Source organism: Equus caballus, chromosome 23 (genome assembly GCF_041296265.1).
Source record: "Equus caballus isolate H_3958 breed thoroughbred chromosome 23, TB-T2T, whole genome shotgun sequence".
NCBI lineage: Eukaryota > Metazoa > Chordata > Mammalia > Perissodactyla > Equidae > Equus > Equus caballus.
Genome location: NC_091706.1, coordinates 51,193,323 through 51,215,443, shown reverse-complemented (window position 1 = coordinate 51,215,443; position 22,121 = coordinate 51,193,323). Strand labels below are relative to the sequence as shown.

At 39.0% G+C, this 22,121-nt stretch overlaps 1 protein-coding gene across 7 annotated transcripts in view; it reads right to left on the bottom strand.

Annotated features, from left to right (window-relative positions):
• Nucleotides 1–22,121, bottom strand: part of ADAMTSL1 (ADAMTS like 1) — an 859,827-nt gene that overhangs the window by 238,237 nt on the left and 599,469 nt on the right. For all 7 annotated transcript variants that reach the window (XM_070248240.1, XM_070248241.1, XM_070248242.1 and 4 more), the window contains one exon: nt 11,469–11,595. In XM_070248240.1, the coding sequence (XP_070104341.1) occupies nt 11,469–11,595 (127 nt within the window). The remainder of the gene's footprint in view (nt 1–11,468; nt 11,596–22,121) is intronic.

Here is a 22,121-nt window from a genome sequence, read left to right as displayed (position 1 = left end):
TTAGCCCTGAGCTAACATCCATGCCAGTCTTCCTCCATTTTGTATGTTGGTTGCCGCCACAGCATGGCTGATGAGTGCTGTAGGTCTGCGCCTGGGATCCAAATCCGTGAACCCAGGCGCTGAAGTGGAATGTGCCAAACTCAAATACTATGCCACAGGTCCAGCCCCAAAAGGTGGGTATTTTTAAACTCACCAGCATATTCAGAAGCTCTGTGGGATTCTCTGTTTCACATATATCTTTCCAATATTATACATTATCATCCCATCACTGGAAGCATTTAGTTTAAACAAAGGAATAACAAAAGGTAGCCAATTTCTTTGAACCTTAACATTATCATCTTGTCTTTGGAAGAATTTAATTTCAATAAATGAATCTCAGAAGATCCCTAACTTCTCTGACGCCTAGTCTTTTTCTCTGGAAAAGAGGGAAAAGAATACTTACCTCGTAACACTGTTACAAACAGATATAGATGTGAATAGAAATACCAGTATTGATATATAGATGTATAGCCCAGAACACAGTAAGCATTTTGTAAGTATTATTTTCCTCCTTCTATTCCAAATCTCCTTAAGGACAGGAACTGAAAGACTGTTTATTTTTACGATGTTTTTAAATGTTGCAAGTCTCCTAACACATAACCAGCTGAATGAGGCAGAAGACTCATATGCTCTCAATTCCTTCCCTGAAGAGGTTACATTTATCAAGTTCTCTACAATATTGGATATTCTACTCACACTACAACCTTCTAGCTGTTTTTAATGTCATACATTGTTAAAGAAAAGGCTGACTTTCAGATAACAAAGAGTTTGTGGCATATGGGAACAAAACACATAAGGCGAACACAGAAAAGGGACAAAAACGTTCAGACAGGGCCCACAGAGCTCTAAATGCCTTGCATAAAGACATGGATTTTTAAGTTTACAAAAGAAACTCAAAGCAGTTAAAACAATGGGATTTCTAGAAATAGAAAGTCTTTGTTTATCCACAGGTCAAGCAAAGTGCAAGTAAAAGAGAAGGTTTCTGTTTGGCCCTGCAATGCTCAGCGGCAGTTTTCAGACCCACACACTGTTCAGGCGGCCTCCTTCTTGTCCTGTTGAGAAGTGACTCACATTTCACACACTGGGGCATTAACCCTGGCTTTTGGCTGACGTGGTAACCTTTGTGTGCTGCCCGAGGGAGATGGGGAGGCACCTAGGAGGTTGTTGGGGGCAGAGGGTAGGATGGAAAGAGTAAACCAGGCAAGAATGGAAGGTCTCCTGATGCCCTTCCGCACTTACCTAGTCAAAGAGAAATATGGAGCAAGTAAGGCTGGTGCAAACTTGAACAGTCGGCAGCACACAGCACAAGAGCCAGGCAGAGTCATGGCCTATCTTCTATGGTTCTGTAAAGGTCTAACAGACAACCGGCAGGTGGGTCATCAGGCAATCCAGTGAATTCATTACTTTATTCCGCAAATATTTTTGGAGTGTCTCCCCAGTAACAGGCTCCATGCTAGGTACTAGGGATTCATTGACAGAAAACGAGCAAAGCAACAGCCCCATAAGATGGCCCCTGAAAAAGGGACCTAAGATAAAATATGTGGGGAAATATCACATACTATACCCTGCTCGTGGAAACTCCCAAAGCACATTAGTTAGTTTTTTAGAAGCCCTGAACCAAAGAAATCCATTTCACTCAATTTAACCCAATGGATCCCCAAAATGTTTACCTAGGGATACTTTTTATTATGTATCATCTGTTAACACTAGAAGATACATGTCAGAATATTCTTTAAGAAATGGTGCTCTTAATTTGACAAAAAGTAAGATAGGAAAAAAATTAATTTCATTTTCTACGTGTTAATAAAAAGTTAGTCTTTGAGTCATATAGGGATTAATAATTGTCTCATTTGAACAATAGAAAGAATAAACAAATGGGACTACATCAGGCTAACGAGCTTCTTCAAGGCAAATGAAAACAAGATTGAAACAAAAAAACAACCCACTAACTGGGAAAAAATATTTGCAAGTCATATATCTGACAAAGGCTTAATATCCATAATATATAAAGAACTCTCACAACTCAACAACAAAACATCAAACAACCCAATCAAAAAATGGGCTGGAGACATGAACAGACATTTCTCCAAAGAAGATATACGGATGGCCAATAGGCACATGAAAAGATGCTCATCATTGCTGATCATCAGGGAAATGCAAATCAAAACTACACTAAGATATCACCTTACACCCGTTAGAATGACAAAAATATCTAAAACTAATAGTAACAAATGTTGGAGAGGTTGCGGAGAAAAAGGAACCCTCATACACTGCTGGTGGGAATGCAAACTGGTGCAGCCACCATGGAAAACTGTATGGAGCTTCCTCAAAAAATTAAAAATAGAACTACCATACGATCCAGCCATCCCACTACTGGGTATTTATCCAAAGAGCTTGAAGTCAGCAATCCCAAAAGTCCTATGCACCCCAATGTTCATTGCAGCATTATTTACAATAGCCAAGACATGGAAGCAACCTAAGTGCCCATCCACAGACGAATGGATAAAAAAGATTTGGTACATATATACAATGGAATACTACTCAGCTGTAAAACAGAACAAAATCATTCCATTTGCAATAACATGGATGGACCTTGAGGGAATTATGTTAAGTGAAATAAGCCAGCGAGAGAAGGATAATCTGTGTATGACTCCACTCATATGAGGAATTTAAAATTATGGAGTGAGAACAGTTTAGTGGATACCAGGGAAAAGGTGGGGTGGGGGGGTGGGCACAAAGGGTGAAGTGGTGCACCTACAACACGACTGACAAACATTAATGTACAACTGAAATTTCACAAAATTGTAACCTATCATTAACTCAATAAAAAAAAATAAAAAATAAACCCGAAAAAAAAATAATTGCCTCATTTGATGGTAAATGCTCAATGATTAGAGGTGGGTTAGGGGAGTCTTCCACTTGGCATTTACTACAGTATTGCTCACAGAGAGGGGTTTAAGACATCTGAGAATGTGTGAACAGTCTGGTTTCATCACCTGCCTCCTCAGGGCTCAATTCAGTTGGTATGGCTGGTGAGACAGATGCCTCCATTCTCTCCCAGGGTGCTGCACGTTCCTCCAGGAGCCCTTTCCCACAAAGGCACACCGCTCTATGATGGAGGTCATCTTCCCTAATCTATTCTGGCTTGGTTGACAGAACGATGATGCCAACCTTCAGAACACATTTCTAGGTTTTTAATCAACAATTCTAAAAGACTTGCTTCAAAGATCAGATAACCTCTTTCTCGGTTAAATGGACAAGCTTCACGGGAATCATAAGTTCTGTCATTTCACACATATGGGTTGCAAATGTCCTTTCTCAAAAAATTGATCTCAAGGATTGCACCTAAAAGATTTCCTGAAAAAATCTATAGCTATATGTATACTACACATCTTTCTTTAGAACATTCTAAATTCATTTTTAAGCTTGTCATATGTGGATATTTTTGTGTGATTCAGTGCTGTGATCAGAGAAAGGTGATAATGATAAGTTTTGAAAAGATAGGATTTCCTATTTTGATATCTGAGTTTGTCTTATTTTTACTTCTGTTGATAAGTTCGTGTTTTTAAAGCCAATTCCTTCCATGCCTATAGGGCTGATACTTAATCTTATTTTTATTATTTTTAATGAAAGATCCATTGTTAACATAATTGGCTACTTATGAAAATAGTCTGCCAATCTTGAGGAGATTTTAATGATATATTTTTTATCCTCATGCCAACATTGTTACTCTTAAAATATATCCAATAAAATAACATGAAACTGAGTATTTAAGCCCTACAAATCCACCCCCCCCCCAAGTTTATCAGTAATTGCACAGTGGAGGATACACACTGGAGGACCAAACAAGATGTTTCTCCTCCACTGCATTTCCTTCTTACAGTTGCCTAGACCAAAAACTTTAGCGCTGTCCTTGATTTCATCTTTATATCTAAACAGTTAGAAAGTCCTATTGCCACTAGAGTCTTATTGCCACTAGAAATATCATGTTTCATTCATTCTACCATATTTCACATTTTAACACATATGAAATCAGAATGCTGGTCCCTCATATGCTTTCTCACCGAGGCACTAATCCTGCCATAGTTATCTTTGCCTGCACAGGTGCTAACATCAAAACAGCCAGTATCAAACTTGCAAAATGAATGTGAGCAGCTTGGAAGGAAATTCCAAGAGAATAGTGGAACACACTCAACCTCTGGGGATCAAATTGTTGTGGGAGTTGTAGGGAGAAGAAGAATCAGAAGTCCCTAACAACATCCTCAAAGTGGGAGTCAAAAGCTGGCTACTTCTACATACTTGCAAACATGAATTAAGAGCCCAGCATCAAGACATCCGCTTCCTGCCAAGATGGAGTAACAGGGCCAGACTTAATCTTCTGCCTGAAACAGCCAAAGGGGCAGAAAAAAGATATGAAACTATGGCTTTCAAGACACAGCATAACAGGCAAAGAAGGGAAGCAATCCTTGAGAGTCAGGAAACAAAGTAGGTGAGCCTTAATATTGCCCCAGCTTACTGCCTTGAAAGAGTTTCCAGGTTGCTGCTCAGGAAGTGGGAACTCAGGTAGAGCCTGGTGGATTGCCTCAATCAAAGAGACAAAGCTAAGACTCCAAGGAGATCAAGGTGGCCAGAGTTTGAAGGACAGATTACCAGAGAGGAGAAAGATTCACAGAGAGACAACTCTGGAGATTTAAGAGCACGCCCTTCAGGTAGCCAGCAGTGTAGTCATATAATTAGTATGTGCATGTGAACAAACTACCTGAGCCTGGGGAAAGAACCACACAAAAGAATTGTAGGAATGAGTATGTAGCATGCATATAGGGCTGGGAATACTATCTTATCCCACCAGCCAGGCTGGAAATCTTCATAACTCATGAAACATCAAACACAGAGAAGTCCTGCCTCAATAGCAGGGCACAATTAGCACTAGCCCAGGTGTCGCTTTGATCCCACCTACCACATTTTAAGGATCAAACTGATTCCAAGTAACTTAACTGCTTCTAGAACAAAACTCAAGAATATTTACAGGAATACAAAAATATCTAGCAGATAACAAGATAAGTAATAAACAAGATAAAATTTGCAATGTCTAGAATCAGGTCAAAAATTTCTAGGCATGCAAAGAAACTGAAAAATACAGCCCAAAGTGAAAAAGAGAAATCAATCAATCAAAACACAGAATAGACATTAAAATAGTTACTATAACTGTATTCTATATGTTCAAAAAGTTAAGTACAAAGAAGAAATCTCCAGGCCCGGAGAATTTCACTAGTGAATGCTATCACGCATTTAAAGAAGAAATAACATCAATTCTATACAATCTCTTTCAGAAAACAGAAGAGGAGGGATCACTTCCCAACTCATCATATGAGGCCAACATTACACCGATACCAAAAACAAAGATGGTATAAGAAAAGGATACTAATACACAACTGTCTCTCGTGGACATCAATGTAAAAAACCCTCAAACAAAATACTGGAAAATAAAAGTCAGTAAAATATATAAGTAATAATACACCGTAACCAAGGAGAGTTTATTCCAGGAATGCAAGGCTGGTTCTTTCTTTGAAAATCAATTAGTTTGACCCATCACAATAAAAATCTAAGGAGAAAACACACATGATCCTATCAATTGAGGCAGAAAAAGCATTTGACAAAATTCAACATTCATCCACGATAATAACTCTCAGCAAATTAGGAATAGAAGATAACTCCCTCAAAGTGACAAAAAGCATCTTCAGAAAACCTACAGCTAACATCATACTCAATGGTGAAAAACTGAATGTTTTCCCCCTTAATATTCAGAATAAGGTAAGGATATCTACTATTGCCACTTCTATTTAGCATTATATTGGACATCCTTGCCAGAGCATTAAGGCAATAAAAGTAAATAATGGTTTACAAATTGAGAAGGAAGAAGTCAAATCATGCTTATTTGTAAATAACATGATTGTTTATGTAGAAAATCCAAAACCTCTAAGAACTAATAAATGACTTTGGCAAATTAACAAAATATATGGCTAACACACACAAATAAACTAACAACATACAATCGGAAATTGAAATAAAAAATAAAATGCCATTTACAGTAGCTGAAAAGAAATGAAAGAAGTCTAAATCTAACCAAAATATACAGGATATATATGCTGAAAACAAATAAAAGCCGATTAAAAAAATCAAAGACCTATATAAATGGATAGACATGAAGTGCTCATATTTTAATAACTTAATATATTAAAGATGTCGACTCCTGTCAAATCAACCTGTAGAATTAACATAATTCTAATCAAAATACCAGCAAGATTTTTTGTAGATATGGACAAGAAGGTTGTAAAATGTATATGGAAAGGCAAAAGAAATAGAATAAAATAGTCAAAATGAATTTGAAAAGAAGGACAAAATTGGAGGACTCAAACTACCTGATTTTAAGACTTTAAAGCTATGGTAACTAAGACAATGTGGTATTGGTGAAGAGATAGATACATTGATTAGCATAGAGTCCAGACATAGATTCAAACAGAAATGTCCAGTGGACTTTTGACAAAGTTTTAAAGGCAATTCAAGAGAGAAAAGATTATCTTTTCAACAAATGGTGCTGGAAGAATTGGACATTAATATGTAAAAAAATCAACCTAGACATAAACCTCATACCATAAAAAAATTAACTGAAAGTAGGTCATAGATCTAAAGGCAAGATGTAAAACTATAACATTTTTAGAGGAGAACACAGGAGAAAACTTTGTGGCCTGGGGCTAGGCAAACAGTTCTTATATATGACATTAAATGCACCATCTATGAAAAAAATGATAAACTAGTCATCATCAAAATTAAAACCGTCCTTTTTTGATAGATTATGCTAAGTGATCTTGAAAAAAAAAGCTACTACTGAGAGAAAATATTTTTAAACCACATATCTGACAAAGTATTTCTACTCAGAATACATAGAATTCTCATAATTTAACAGTAGGAAACCAAACAACTCATTTTAAAAATGGGCAAAAGACTTGGAATAACACTCCACCAAAGGAAATAAGAACATGTGTGTGACATGTAGAATAATTCTGTTCCTCCTGCAAGAGATGTCCATGTCTTAATCTCTAGAACCAATGAATATGTTATGTTACATAGAAAGGGGGAATTAAGGTTGCTGATGAAATTAAGATTGCTAATCAGTTGACCCTAAAATAAAGAGATTAGGGCCCAATGTAATCACAAGCTTCTTTAAATTGGAAGAACGAGGCAGAGGATAAAGTCAGGAGTCATAGAGAGATTGGAAGATGCTGTGCTGCTGGCTTTGAAGATGCCAAGGAATGTAGATAGCCTCCAGAAGCTGGAAAGTCAAAGTCAAAGAAAATGCTTTCTCCTCTAGAGCTTCCAGAAGGAACACAGCCCTGCTAACACCTTGATTTTAGCCTAGCAAGACCCATTTCAGACTTCTGATCCTCTAGAACTGTAAAATAAGTGTGCTGCTTTAAGCCACTGTTTGTGGTAACTTGTTACAGCAGCAACTGGAAACTAATACAACACGAAAAGACATTCAACATCATTAGTCATTAGGAAATTTCAAATTAAAACAACAAAAGGATACTACTGCATACCCATTAGAATGCCTAAAATAAAAAATACTAACAATGTCAAGTGAAGGCAGATCTTTGCTCAGATGCCATCTTATCAGTGAATTTTTCCTTACTAACCTATTTAAAATTTCAACTGCCCTCCAACTCCCTTGGCTGGCAGCCCATCCCTATCTCCAGTTCCTCTCCTTCCTCACTTTACTTCTTTCCATGACTCTTATCGCCATATGATACATACACATTTTATTTAGTTATTTGTTTTGTCCCTTTATCTGTCTGTCTGTCACGCTAGTCTGTAAGCCCTATGGGAAAAATGGGTCCTTGTTTTGCTCTTTTCTGGGTTTCCAGCATCTACAACAGTTCCTCAGCACATAGCAGGTACCCAAGAAATATTTATTATTAGATGAATGAGTGAATGAATGAATGAATTGTTACTGAATGAATAAATGAATAAGTGGCTTGTATTATAGCCTGAAGTCAGGTGCAAGGTGGAAATTTCTTTAAAGTTTTGTGCTTTCTTTAAAAAATTCACATACATTTTTCACTTTATAATATATAGACCTGTGTTTTATTACAAACGTCCTTTACTTAAAAGTCTTTGGACTGGAATGATGGTCCAGGAATACGTTTACCCATAGCCATTATAAATCAGCATAAGCCACAGTCTGAGAAGCAAAGCCACGCATTAGGAGCTTCATTTTATCTTGATATAAATTAGTTTATCCAGCCCTCGCCATTCAAGGAAAGTAGAGAGAGAGTTTTAGGATACCCAGGTGATTTCAAACACACAGATCCATATGAGAAGTTTGCAAATCTGGAGACATCAAATTGAAAGCTCATAGGCTGGCTCCAGGTCTAAGTTATTCTGAGTACACTTGGAAAATATATACTATGTACAAGCCAATAAAATTTTCAAGAAAACGAGCCTTTAATTTCAAGAATCAAGAGTAAGTTAATGTCAGCTAAATTTGATTCTTTTTTTTGTTCGCCTGAGGAAGTTGAGAAAAAGTGACCAGGAAAAATGGGAAGACTGAATGCTGTCAGTTGACAGCCTTTTCTGTTAAAAAAGGGGAAAATGTGTCTTGATCCAGCTCTATATCTCTTGGGTGTTTTTGTATTAGGCAATTATAGCATCTTTTAATACAAAGATGGTTTCTTTCTTATGCGCCAGCAAATGGCAGCCATTGGATAAGTTCCCCCTACTTCTCTTTTTTCTTCTGGCACTTTCCACCATGGTCTTTCTCCATTCTTCTGTTTTTTTATTTGTTCCCCTGAGGCTTGATAACATGAGGAAAAAAACTTGGATATACGTTCAGAAGAAAATGAATTCAATGTGGGGAATCCAAGTGCTAGGAGTTCGAAAAGAGCATGTGGCTGGCTTACAGCGCCTTTGGCAGAGCACAGGGGAGAGACCTGGCGGAACTCCTCCAGGCCTTCACGGGTGGAAAGCTGCTCACCTGGCCAGGACACCAGGCCCTGCAGAGGAGCCTAATCTTCCCTGCCTGTGGGTCACCTCATAGCCTGTAAATATAGGGTGGAAGGTTCTTCTGGGGTGGAGAAAACGTAAACGAGCCAGTTTGCTCAGCATCTGCTATAGATTGTGGTGACGTGCATGCATATGCTGGGCTTTATTGGCATAAATCATTTTGTCACAAGGCATCATCAGCACTAAGGTAAACGAGTCAATTGCATTTTGTCATCGTGGATAATCATTAGGTTGTGTGTCATGTAATTTACCCATGGTGGGTCTTGAATCGAGCCTTTTCATTGAGGTATCTATTTGCAGACCTAGAGATGACTTATGGTTTTCCATTTGCTTCAGTTTCTTCCTTCAGAGCTTTTCTACCTTTGTTCCAGCGGTTCAGGCCCTGAAGGTCCCTTATTATCCCTAAACAGGAGGGTAAGAGGAATATATATCTGAGCAGAATATTCAGGCTCCTCTATGAGGACAGGAAAGTGGGCAAGATGAGAGGGAATAAAGGAAGGATGCCCACCATGAAAAGCATGCCCTCTGAAGTCGCTATACAGTAGTTCCTGCACAAATACAGGCTGTCTCTTTCTATGCCTAACAGAAATTCCTAGATTTGTAGATAATGAGCACTGATTCAATTATGTGACAAAAATATTCAAAAGATTTTAACTCTTCTAATGTTCCTTAAAGAGTTCTACAAAAGTGACCTTTTAAATGTAACATTTTTTTTCAAATATCCCACCGTGATTTCAGAGATTTACAAAAGAATTATGCCTCCATCCTTCTCTGGTTTTCATCTTCTAAGTTCTTTAATTTTTCATCTTACAGAAGAAGCTACCAGCATATGACCAAAGGAAAAATCTCGCCCGAATGTACTATATCAATGTCTAACTTACCTCATCCTTCATTCTCTCTGCCAGAGTCTTTTTTTTTTTTTTTTTTTTTCAGAATCACATTTTTCACTGCCTGCAGGGATGTTAGAATGTGGAGACTTCCCTCAGCTGGCAACTCCAATGTTTCATGTGTTTAAAAGTCCTGAGTCTTTCTTCCTGCCCCTTCTTCTTCCCTAGAGCCTAGTTCTTTTGGCAAGCTGCTTTTCCTCGACTTCTTGGAATAGCTCTCCAGTGCACACTGCTTTTCTTCTTGACCTACAAGTCCATTTAAAGCCACAAACCCTCCAGCTAGTCAACAAGCAAAGAGAACAAAACCACATTCAGTAAGGATATTCATTTTCATCTCCCAAGCCAAGGGAGACATGTGCAAAGAGATACTCAGTCAAGGATCTATTGAAGCTTTCTGGATAATGGCAAAATCTGGACACAATATGCCAAGCAAGGTCAAATTATTCTAGAAACACATGTCCTTGAGAACCAGGGCTATCTTATTTCTATCTCTGTCTGCTGCAGCACCTGGAACAGTGATGGTCACAGAGGAGAGTGTATTGTAAAATGACCTGGATTGCTGCATGACTCTGTTGTTGGCTTAGGTATCATGAGAACATACACCCTCTACCCCAGCAGGACCCAGCTGGGCAGATATCTGAGATACCTTGCCTTGATCCATCTAACTGCTTTAAAAATGTCCCACCATAGAAAGAGTCAGCAGGGTTGTGAGATAGTCCAGAGGAATGAATAAGTGCTTAGGCTCTGGAATCAGACACTGGGCTTAATTCTTGGCTCTGCTACTTTATAGTAGTGTGACTCTGAGCTAGTCGCATCATCTCTCTAAGCCTCAGTTATCTCATTCATAACATGGGGATAAACAGTACCTTGCTATAAGGTTGTTATAAGGATTATATGAGATGATCATGTAAAGTTCCCAGCACATACACGTATAGTAAGCACACACTTATTGTGCTGGTGTAGAGATTAGGACACAGAAGTCAATAAATGGCTTCACATAACCACTGTCCAATATTAATTCTGGAAAAACCTGTGATCAGCACTGATCAAAGGTCACATCATAAATGAAGACCATGTGATTTCACAGTAGCAGGAGTGAATTTGCTCCAATCTGCCCACTCTTCCTGCTATATTCCACCAGGCACATCAGACTGTGTATCAGATAGGGGTTGGGATGCAGTCTGTCCTCTTGTTGGGCAGCAAAGCTCATGTTTGCACATCAAGTGTATCTAGATTGATCTAGGTGTAGTCCACTCTGATTGTGCCTCAAAAGGACAGGTTTCCTCCTTGGGGTTGCAAGAGGTGACCTGACTTGTCCCACCTAAAGTAATCCACAAAGTAAGAACATGAATCTTTCCACAATATTTTCAGATTCAGCTTCATTTTCGTAGAGATATTACTCCTAGTTGCTGAGAGGAGTTAACACAGGGGAGGATAACAAGTCAAAGGCCCAAAGATTGCCCCATCTCTCTAGTGTCTTACGTTTGGTTGCGGACAGCTGGGATTTATACTGCCCTCGGACCAGCCTGCAGGAGGACCCATCTCCGTTGCAGACTCCACAGTTATCTTCCTTGACGGTGCTTCCCAGCTGGTGATCACAGCCAACAATCTGACAAGAAAGAGAAATGTGTAATTCAACCAGGTGCCTACTGATGGTGCGATCCATTACGAGGCCCATCACCACCAAATGACCCTCTCCTCATCCTTGAGGAGGCAGAAAACATGCTTCCCATGAAGGTGACTGAATTCAGCTGGAATCTGAAGCAAGCGAAGGAAGAAAACTGTAGCATGGGTAAAGATGTTTATATAGTTCAATTATACAAACAGAAAGAAAGGTGGGAGGTGGGGAAGGATGGGGGAAGAGAGAGAGAGGAAAGGAGGGAGTCAAGCAGGGGTAGAAGGTGAGAGAGAGAAGATCCTGAACTGTGGATATTAGAGAACCTTAATTCAAAAATAATTGCCACTGTCAATAATTATGATTCACCCAAACCACCAAAAATACAACCATGAGGTAAGTGTAGCAGGAAAAATGTTATGAATAATCTCCATGTTCCCTATGTTCCTTAGAATGTAAGTTGTGTAAGGGTAGGGGTTTTGTATCTTTGGTTCATTGATGTATTCCAAGCAACTAGAACAGTGCTTGGCAAATCGTAGGGCTTCAATAAATATTTGCTGAATGATAATGCAAATACTTCCTTTTCTAGCTAGCACTTCAGCTAAGAAAAGAGAGACAGGATTACAGAATCAGCCGACAGAAACAAGGCTAGCCTATGTGTGTGTAGTGGGAGAGGAGGGTTGACCTCGAGGGCAGGAGAGCCTGCTATTTGCCTGGATCTGGCCTGTACCAGGTGCGATACACGTATCTTGTTAATTCTCAAAATAATCACATAAGATATTCCCATTTTATAGGTGAAGTCATGGATCTTGCCAAGGTCATTTAGCTAATAAGTAGCCAAATTCTAAATACATCTAACAAAACATTTATGCTTAGTGCATAACAGGCTTAACAAAATCACAACCATTTATCAAGTATAGGGGCAAACATTCATATTTTTAATCTTTCTTTTCCCATGTTCAAGTTAAAAAAATTCAAACCCAAACTGTACCAGGTTGTGCCTCCATAGTTCTGGTTAGAGCAAATATCAAAAGACTTATTCCACTCCCAAATGACTTCAACTACTGTCTTTGACAAAATAAAATGAGAACTGTAGTAACATTTGAAGGGGCTTATCTCCACAAATTTCCACAATTTGTTCTGTCTTTCAAAAATCTGGTTGTTAATATGACCTTTCTTTGAGGCTTGATTTCCCTTTTCATACCTTTAATTAATAATTGCAAACACATGTTTAGGAAAAAGTTTGATAAATACAATTATTTAGCATTGTGTTATATATGTGCTGTATTTTTAAATGTAGTAATGTACATTTTTCATTAAAAGCATATAGGTATTTTTAAAAAGTAGACAATAAAGCAACAACTCCTTCAACAGTTGTACCTTTTTTGAAATGCAAAGATGTAAGGAAAACATAGCGCCCAGTTCTTAAGTGGGGAGAAAGATGGGTTGGTTCTGCTGTTAGGGCTTCACTGTGTTCAAGCTGCAATTCAGCTCGATATCTTCAGAGGCTGCAGTGAAGCCACCTCAGAATTCACCCAAGCTTTGACCACTCAGAGCCAAGCACGTGCTGGCATAAGGCCTCTCTGAGAGTACAAAATATGGAGAACTTGATCTGGTTGGAGAGGCCAGAGAAGACCTTCCTGAAGAACAGGCTTTGGAGCTGAGATATGAATACGGAGGTGGAGTTAAGTGGACAGAGGGGAGGTGTTGCCGTGGGGTTTACTGCATATTTTAGTCATGCATAGAATCTAGCTAATCTTTACTTTCCAATAAGTAAACAAAAACCAAAGTTGCCAAAAAATCTCACCAAAATATCAGAAGACTAGCCCATCTGATTGCCTCATAGGGTTAATCCTTTGCGAAAACACTGCAATCTTAATTTAGGCAGTATTCAAAGAGTCAATGACTCTGTTGCTGTTGTTTGGGATTTAAAAGAGATGACAGGGCTGGCCCAGTGGCATAGTGGCTGGGTTTGTGTGCTTCACTTTGGTGGCCTGGGGTTTGTGGGCTCAGATCCCAGGTGCAGACCTACAGACCACTCATCAAGCCGTGCTGTGGCGGCATCCCACATACAAAATAGAGGAAGATTGGCACGGATGTTGGCTCAGTGACAATCTTCCTCAAGCAAAAAGAGGAGGATTGGCAACAGATGTTAGCTCACAGCCAATCTTCCTCGCCAAAAAAAAAAGAAAAAAAAAAAAAGAAAAAAAGAAAAGAAGGAAAGAAAGAAAAGAAAAGAGATGACCTTAATCTTATAAGATACTCAGCTCTGGGGAAAGGCATGTCGGGCAGGGGCATGGAAGTTTACACTCGCAGTTGTCTCAAACCTACTAGGTGTACTCCTTAAATTAAAGAAATTTCAGGTTTCTCAAAGGACTTCACTTTCTCTGGAAAATTTTTAATGGGCTCTGATGTCTCTAAAGGAGCCACAAAGAAGATAATCATGAAAATCTCTCTCTAATCCTAAAGATTTCTTATGGATCCAAAGCCATTTTAAGAAAAGAACAATCCAGCTTCACATATCCAAAGGAACAGTCATATTAGGAAGAGCTAAATAGAAAGTGACACACTTCAGGACTAACTTGGCCAGACCACCAGCTGAAGGCTCTGAGTGTGGGTTTATGGATCTTAGGACATGAACCAAGTCAGTCCTAACTGGGCTTCGTTTAACTTCAGAATTGAAAAGACAAACATCTCTCTGACGCAATTTTCTTCCCCTCCGTATCAATTCCTTTCTAAGATGCCAAAATATTCTAACTCAATTATTTTTAAAATGTGAAATACTTTATATCAGACAAAATGTTCTTATTTTGGTCCAAGTGGAAAATTGTTTGCAGTTCTATCAGGAAAATCATTGTTGACGTATCTCAATCTGCTGGTCTTGAGTAACTGTTAGGTTAATTAAAAATCAGTTAAACTGTTACTTTAAGAACTATCATTAATAACAGAGAAAAAATAATTAGGAATACAGAAATAGGCTCAGTTGGTCAGTATAATGTCAGACCCCTCTGTGCCTTTGCACACGCTATTATTTTTGCTGGGACTGATGTTTCCCAAGTCTTTATTTGGCAAACTTCTATTCACCCTTCAAATCTCAAATTAAGTGGCTTCCCCTCCAAATAGGCTTTTCCAGATACTAGAGTTAATTCCTTTATTGCTGTATGCTTCCTCAGCCTTTTGTTCATAACTCCACGTAGCAAAGATTACTGGTTGCCACCCAATATCCATTTTCCCTATTTTTTCAGTAACAGAACCCCAGTTTTATTTGGGGTGGTAATATATCCAGTTAAAAGAATATATTTCTCACCAGCTGTGTGACCCAGTTGTAATTAGTGACATAAAAGTAGAAGCGTGTGAGACTCCTGGGAAGGTTACTGAAAAAAGCTGACTTTGCTGGGGAAGGCCCCTTCTGCCTTCCTTTGTATTGGCTCCAGTAGCTGTCTTGAATAATGAGACCATCTTGAGGATGGAAGCCTTGCACTAAGGATGGCAGAGCAGAAAGGGAGAAAGAAACTGGTTCTGGAACCCGACTCGGACTGATTACATCTTGACTTCTTTTTTGTGAGAGTAAATCTTTTATGTCCTTAAGCCACAATTCTTTTGGAGTTTCTTTTATATATACTCAATTCAAATAGTCATATAACTTATATTGAGTTTAATCTATTAACATGTCTGTCTCCACATCAGATCATGGGCTATGTGAGAGCACTTGTTTCATTAATCTCTGTATTTCGGCTGCTTGGCACAGCATTTGATATTTGAGATACACATGAATGTTGGTGAACCAATGAAACACATAACACCAACACAATGGTTTGCTAGTAGTTTCAATGTAGATTACACATAGGCAACCTTAGGCTGCAGTCACTGATGACACACATGTATACAAACATGTGTGTATGTGTGTTTACATGTGTTTGTTTGTGCACGTGTACACAGAGCAAGAGACATACCATAAATGACAGCTAGAGGCCAAACCTAAACCTGTCCTGACGCATGAGCAAGAATTACTGTAAAGGGCTCATATTTGTAAGAGGCTGTTTCCCTGGTGCATCTATGCTCATTATTAGTGAAATGTCATGGAAGGCCATATTCAGGTCACTGAGTTCCCAGACCCACCTCATTCTGGACAAAACATTAAAGTGAGATAATGACCACTCAGACCTTTGGCAAGTGCATGGAATTTTTTGTACAGGATGGAAAACTAACTGAATATTTTGGTCTAATGCGGCTTATTAGTAATCTGCTACTAGGTGTCAGCTCAGTACAGTGGTCCAGCCTCCCCCCGCATCCAAAATGATTGCAAAATGCTGCTTTTTTTTTCTTTTTACAAACCTTTTGTCTCAGGTGACATAAAAACTGAGAAACTCTGGATGCTTTTGTTGTTTAAACACCATTAGTGGGTCATCAACTTTTGCTTTTGCATCCTGAATGTGCGCTTTTTGCATACATACACAGATACATGCACACAGACACGCAGCCCTTCGTCTTTTGAGTAGAACACACACACTTAACACTGCTGAGTTTTCTGTATTCTCCATCAGGATTTACTAAAGGGAGGGGGAAAATCCTCCCTAAACAAAAAAACTAGGATGATAACATCCAATCCAAGTTGGCTCATTGACTTTTAGTGTGTTGCGCAGATTTTAGGCATCAGGCCTACAGTGTGTGCTGATAGGGGTTTCTTCCTTCACTTGACAGAGCTGATAGCAAGTGAACAGGCAGAACACGAGACTGAAATTCTCTAGACACTGAAATAAGTCTAATAAAATGTCTTCACTGGAAGCCACAGAAGAAAGAAAGATCACCATGCGAATAATTTGGAAAACGTAAATAAACACAACTCGTAAGCAGATACTATGCCCCAGACTGACATGCTTAAATGGGTTCACATTGGCCACATTTCAAATGGTTTCCCATAAGGACCTCAACTTCTAGCATCAAATACTGAGCCAGTGATGTCAAGCTTTTCTTGATCCAACACCATGAGGTAAGAAACTTTTAAATCCCTTTATTTTCAGCACTGGGAAAGACAAATATGGAAAACTAAATTCTGCAAATCTGATCACAGCTGCTCTTATTTATAATTATTTAATTCAGATAGAATTTTATGGGGAAGAGTGTGCTCTCTCTATATTATAACTCATGTAGTATTTATGTTAATAGGAAGATAGTATATCTTCAATCTTATCTTCAAAAGATTTAGATATTGATTTGTTTATGCTTTACTTTTGTATAAAAAGATTTATAGCATATACGTATGACACAAAGTTTTAAAAAACACATGGGAAGACGGAGCAAAGAAAAAATAAGGGTAAGAACGATGAGTGAAATGAAATGAGAGAACTACACAGAATGCACACTGTGAAGTCCTGTACATTTGCTAGCTGGGGTCACATATCTGGATTTGAGCTTCTTAGAAAAGAGGAAAACATGAGCAGTTACAAGGGTCACAGTATCTTCTGGATCTTTTAGAAAATGGATGGGATAATGCATTCCTTGTAGTAGACACTCAGTAAATGTTTATGTAATGAATGAATGACAAACTGGTTCAGGAGAACCATAATTATTCAAAGTACCCAAATCCCAGATATATATCTGCTGTGAGTTTTCTCAAATTCATTGCCATGTTACAATGTCCCAATGACATGTGAGCAAAAGAATACAAGAAGTTTCAAAGAACTTGCTCTTCGATAATCTTTGATGAACACTAATGATCAGGGAACATTTGGTAAAAGCAAATTTTAAGAAGCCAAAACAAATCATTCAGGTACAGAGCAATGTGATGGTCCAACAATCTAAGGACAGACTTTATAGCATCTAGGGCTGGGCTGGCAAAAATATGGCATATGTGCAGCTGTTCTTCCTACCAGGACCCACAGCAGACATCACTAATCAACTGCAGTACTCTTTGCCACTGAGATTTTATGTGGTCCAAATCCTCTGTGATATTGTGTTCTAGAAGCCAAATCCAATTGACCGTGACTGTCATGTGAGGAGACTAAACCAATTTACCATTCCAGCATCAGAGAAGTGAATTGATTATCTTTTAGACAATTCTCCACAAATATGTAAGATTAACATTCTCTTAAGATTTGAATAATTTTAAGTACAAATTATAAGACTGAAGTTTAGAGAAGATAAACAACTTCCCCAAGGTCACATAGCCAGTAACCAAGAAAACCAAAATTCCAACTTAAGATTCCTGATTAAGTTATAATAGGATGCCTATGAACCATGAAAAGATGCTCTACACATTATTTATCATGGTAATGGTGAATGGTAATACCAAGGTTGCATGATCTTATCAAGCTCACTACCACCGGAGCCAGACTTATGCACAGGGATGAACAGACGGTTTCACCTGTACTAAGTGACTTGGAAGAACATATAGGAAGTAAAAGGGAAGGTACCACTCCCAGCTATACCTTTGCTCCACACATGCTCAACTCTCCCCTCTCTGCCCACACACACACACACACACACACATATATATACCCTACATCTCTCATGGTTTGCTATGGTGCCCAAATTTCCTCCTTTATATACTTGTTTCTTTCATTTTCAACTACAGTTTCCATCATGAGTAAACAGGATCCCTGGTCATTCACGAAGGTGTTAATAGGAGTTCGTGGGCTATGTTTAGTATTTCCCAAAGCCTAATGGAAATATATCTACCTGCCATAAAACCACATAAGGTCACCAAAACACTGAGGATCTCATTATACAAATAAGCTGAATCCTGATCTTTACTGCGTTTATTTTTTAATTGTACTCAGGTCTTTAAGTCATAAAATGAGAAAACAAATTTTTACTTAATACACGCAGTGTTTTGAGTAGATGGAAACTTCCAAAACACAAGGCCTATAGGAAAAAAATAACAAAGGACTCCTTTGTGTTAAAAAGTTGGGAACCACTGGTGTAGTCCTTTGTTTGTTGTTCAAACACTCTTGGGAGGACTAACATATGAAGTTGTTGATTATGCTTAAACCAAATCAACTGAGCATAAGGCTTCTTATGCTGGCTGTTACGGTGCTGTGGGGAGTACACATAAGCAGTAGGCATGGTCCCAATCTAGGGTGAATGGGTTTAATCAGATCATTTCCCCAAAACAGTGAGAACAGAAAGGGAGTACAAACACTAAGCCTAAAGGTCAAAGGGGCATAGAGGAGGAGAAAGACAGAGGGGAAGGCCACCGAGAGAAGGGAAAGTCAACTAGTGTTTGCCAAATACTTGCTATATTTAGACAAAATATATATCTTCTCATTTAATTCTTACAATATCCCTGAAAATTAGCTAAAAGCATGTCTATTTTACAAAAATAAATCTGAAACTCAGAAAGGTTCAACAACGTGCTCAAAATCACATTAATAGGAATTGACGTGGCCAGAGCTGAAATCCAGGCTGAGTAGCACTATATCACCAGTGAGTCAGCCCTCTACTCTATGACGTGTTGTGTTGTTCTCAGGGGTTAGAAGGGCAGTGAACAGAGAGGAACAAGGAGGATGAATATGCTTCTGTCAGCCACTTCTGGTTGCCAAAAGCAACACCTGCCTCCAGCTCTAAGTACTAAGATTGAGCACCAGGAAAAAAGTGGGATCTTTGCATTCAGGAGCTTTGAAAGGATATCTTCAACGGGCAGAAGTGTTTTTTTTTAGAGAGCAACTGAATTGATTAAAAAAAAATTAGCTGCTTTTGTTCAACAGCTATACACACACCCAAGGAAGTTCTGGTGAACACTCACAGGTTATTAGGTTAAGTGGATGAGGTGTGGCTCTCCTCCACTCTAATACACCATAGTGTGGAAAAAAATCAGGTGACGGCATTAACTCCCTTTCCTCCAGGCAAAGATTTTCCAAAGGGATCCTCTTCACATATGGCATTGTATCTCTGGGGTTTACCGATCACTGGTAGGACTACGCAATTTCCTCCAGGATTGACCAGAGTCCTTACAATGGCCCACAAGATCCTATATCATCTGAGTTACCTCTCTGACTTCACCTCCCTCTGGATCACTCTTCTTGCTGTCTTCAAACACACCAAGCACTTTCTCGTGCTTGTTGCTTTCTTCCCTAGACACCTCTACAGCAGCCCTCTTGCTTCCTTGAAGTCTTTGCTGGAAACTTTCACCTACTCAATAAGGCCTACTTCCACCATACTATTTAAAGCTGCATCCTTCCCCAGACTCAGGTTCTTTTATCCCGTTGCATTTTTTTCTTTTTATTCTATGGTACTTATTTTGTAGTACAATGTAATTTATTTATTTATTAAGCTTATTGTTTATTTCCTATCTCCTACTAGAACATAACACCATAAGGTCATAGTATCTAATAATATAACAAGCAACAAATAAAACTTTGTTGAACGAATGAATGAATTCAGTATATAAGCAAGGCCACAGGGGACAGGGATAAATTATGATTTCAAAGAATTTTCCTCCTTGTCCCAACCTAGAACATAATAATAGCTTCCACCACTTAAACCACTAGTTCCAAAGACCAGAAAAGAAAAAGATCTCTATGGATGCATCATTTTATAGCACTGTAATCTGAGAATTTAATTTCCACTTGTCACTTTGCATGCTGTGTCTCCAGTCCTTCATCCATTACTCCAGAATTGCCTTGGGGTATAAATGCTTATTATTTCTGAGTGAGTTGCCCTCTGACCTCTTTTCCAGTCAGCACAGTGCTCTGGTCCCCACACCCAGCTCTGATACCAGCTCTGGACCTGGAGACTCACTTTGTACTAGACATCCTGATTGCCTGATTCTTGGCTCCTCCAAGGGACTTTAGCATGGACAGCCCCCTGGCCTGACTTGTCTCATTTCTCTGTGTGAGCTCTAGGCCTCTGGCTGGTCCTCTGGTTGGACCAGAACCATACTCCTTCTCCATCTCCAACCTACCTGTCCCCAAAGCCAGCAAAGGGTGGGGCCTTCAACCACCTCTGTGGTTGAGGTCGAAAGGAGGACCCGGTTCCATAGGAATGAGAGTTTGTCAAGTGCTGTTTTTGAAGGGTCCTATTTCTATCTCTTTACTGTCTAAGCTAGAGATATTTCCTGTGCTCCTTATTAGCTTGCATACCCTGCTGTTCTGAGATGCTGGGCATCACCACTGGTTCTCTGGTGCTTATCTCCTTACGTTATAAAGTAAATGGAAGAAAAGGGAGATGTCAATGTTAGGGGTATGAGATAGCTGATAGAAAGGGTGGTGAATTTATTAGATTGCAAACATTTTAGAGCTTTTCCTGTGCTGTCTGTCTTGAGATGAAGAATCTAATCCATCTAATGGCTGGATAAACATCCTGAAAGGGAAAAAGAGAATGACTAAGTCATTTATTAAATTTCTCAGGTGCCACTAGTCTGATTTATTTTGCTCTTTTCTTATTTATTTCAGGATCTAGGCCAAATTCTTGTGTAAATTTATTGCTAAAAGCATCTGGATTTTTTTGCATATTGTTTTTAGTTAAATTTGTTTGTCTAGTAGTCTTCAGCAGAAATCCTAACAATTAACCTAGTACAGACATTTGTGCATACAGACACTAGAATTCCTTCTCAGCACGTGGTCAGGGGACTTTTCTTTAACGGGCTGTCTTCTCCCTCCTCTGCTTCCAAAATTAGGGTGTCTGGAGAATGCGAAACAAAATTATACAAAGGCCTGACCTCTGGCCTTGCTTCTGTCTCTCAGACTGTGAAGTACCCAAGAGGGAAAGTGTTGAATTTGGCCTCACTTCACATGGCATTAACTGTAATTCTTTGTGAGTTGTGGTGACATCATGGTATACTTTGACATCACTGCTCAGACTCCCTTCTGCTGCTGGGCATACAGTACATAGTTTTTGTTCAAACACAGGAGTCCTTTGTTGAGAAGAAAGGATAGCAGCTGGTCTTCTGCCCTGGTACAAATGTGGATCTTACTGGAATGTGTCTGTTCAGTAAGTCACCACAAAGTAGCCTTTCTGCTATGAAGGCTAGAAGTCACTCACACACATAGCTCCGGAAAATTTTGTGAAAATTTATCATTAAAGAGTTCAAAATTTCAGATATGGGTCATAATTCAGCAAAATTCTGTATACAATAAAGCTCTCATTTACATGGATGTTGTCTGAAGTCAATATTCCAAAGCAGTAGCCTGCTGCCTGTATGTATGTGCCAAGCCTACAGGTAAAGAGAAAGGAAAGGTAAAAAGGGATATATCTGTCTCCCCAAACAGGCCTCCTCCCATGGTAATTGTTCAAGAGTCTCCGATCGCCACTCAGGAGGGCTCGTGCCATTCCTTGGCTCTCAAGTAAATTTCTGGTTACTTCCAGAAACATATTACTTTATACAAATTCGAAGCTTTTGGATGGTGCTATTGCTATTCTGCATCAAAGTCACTCAAAGATGTCCTCAACTGAACATTTATTTCCTTTCCTTTTCCTGGGTTCTCCACTGTCATTTCTGTCTCAGGGTCAAGCCTGAGAAAATTGATCAAAACAGAGTTTATGCAAACATATCATCTGTAAAATTAGTCCAGACTTCTGTC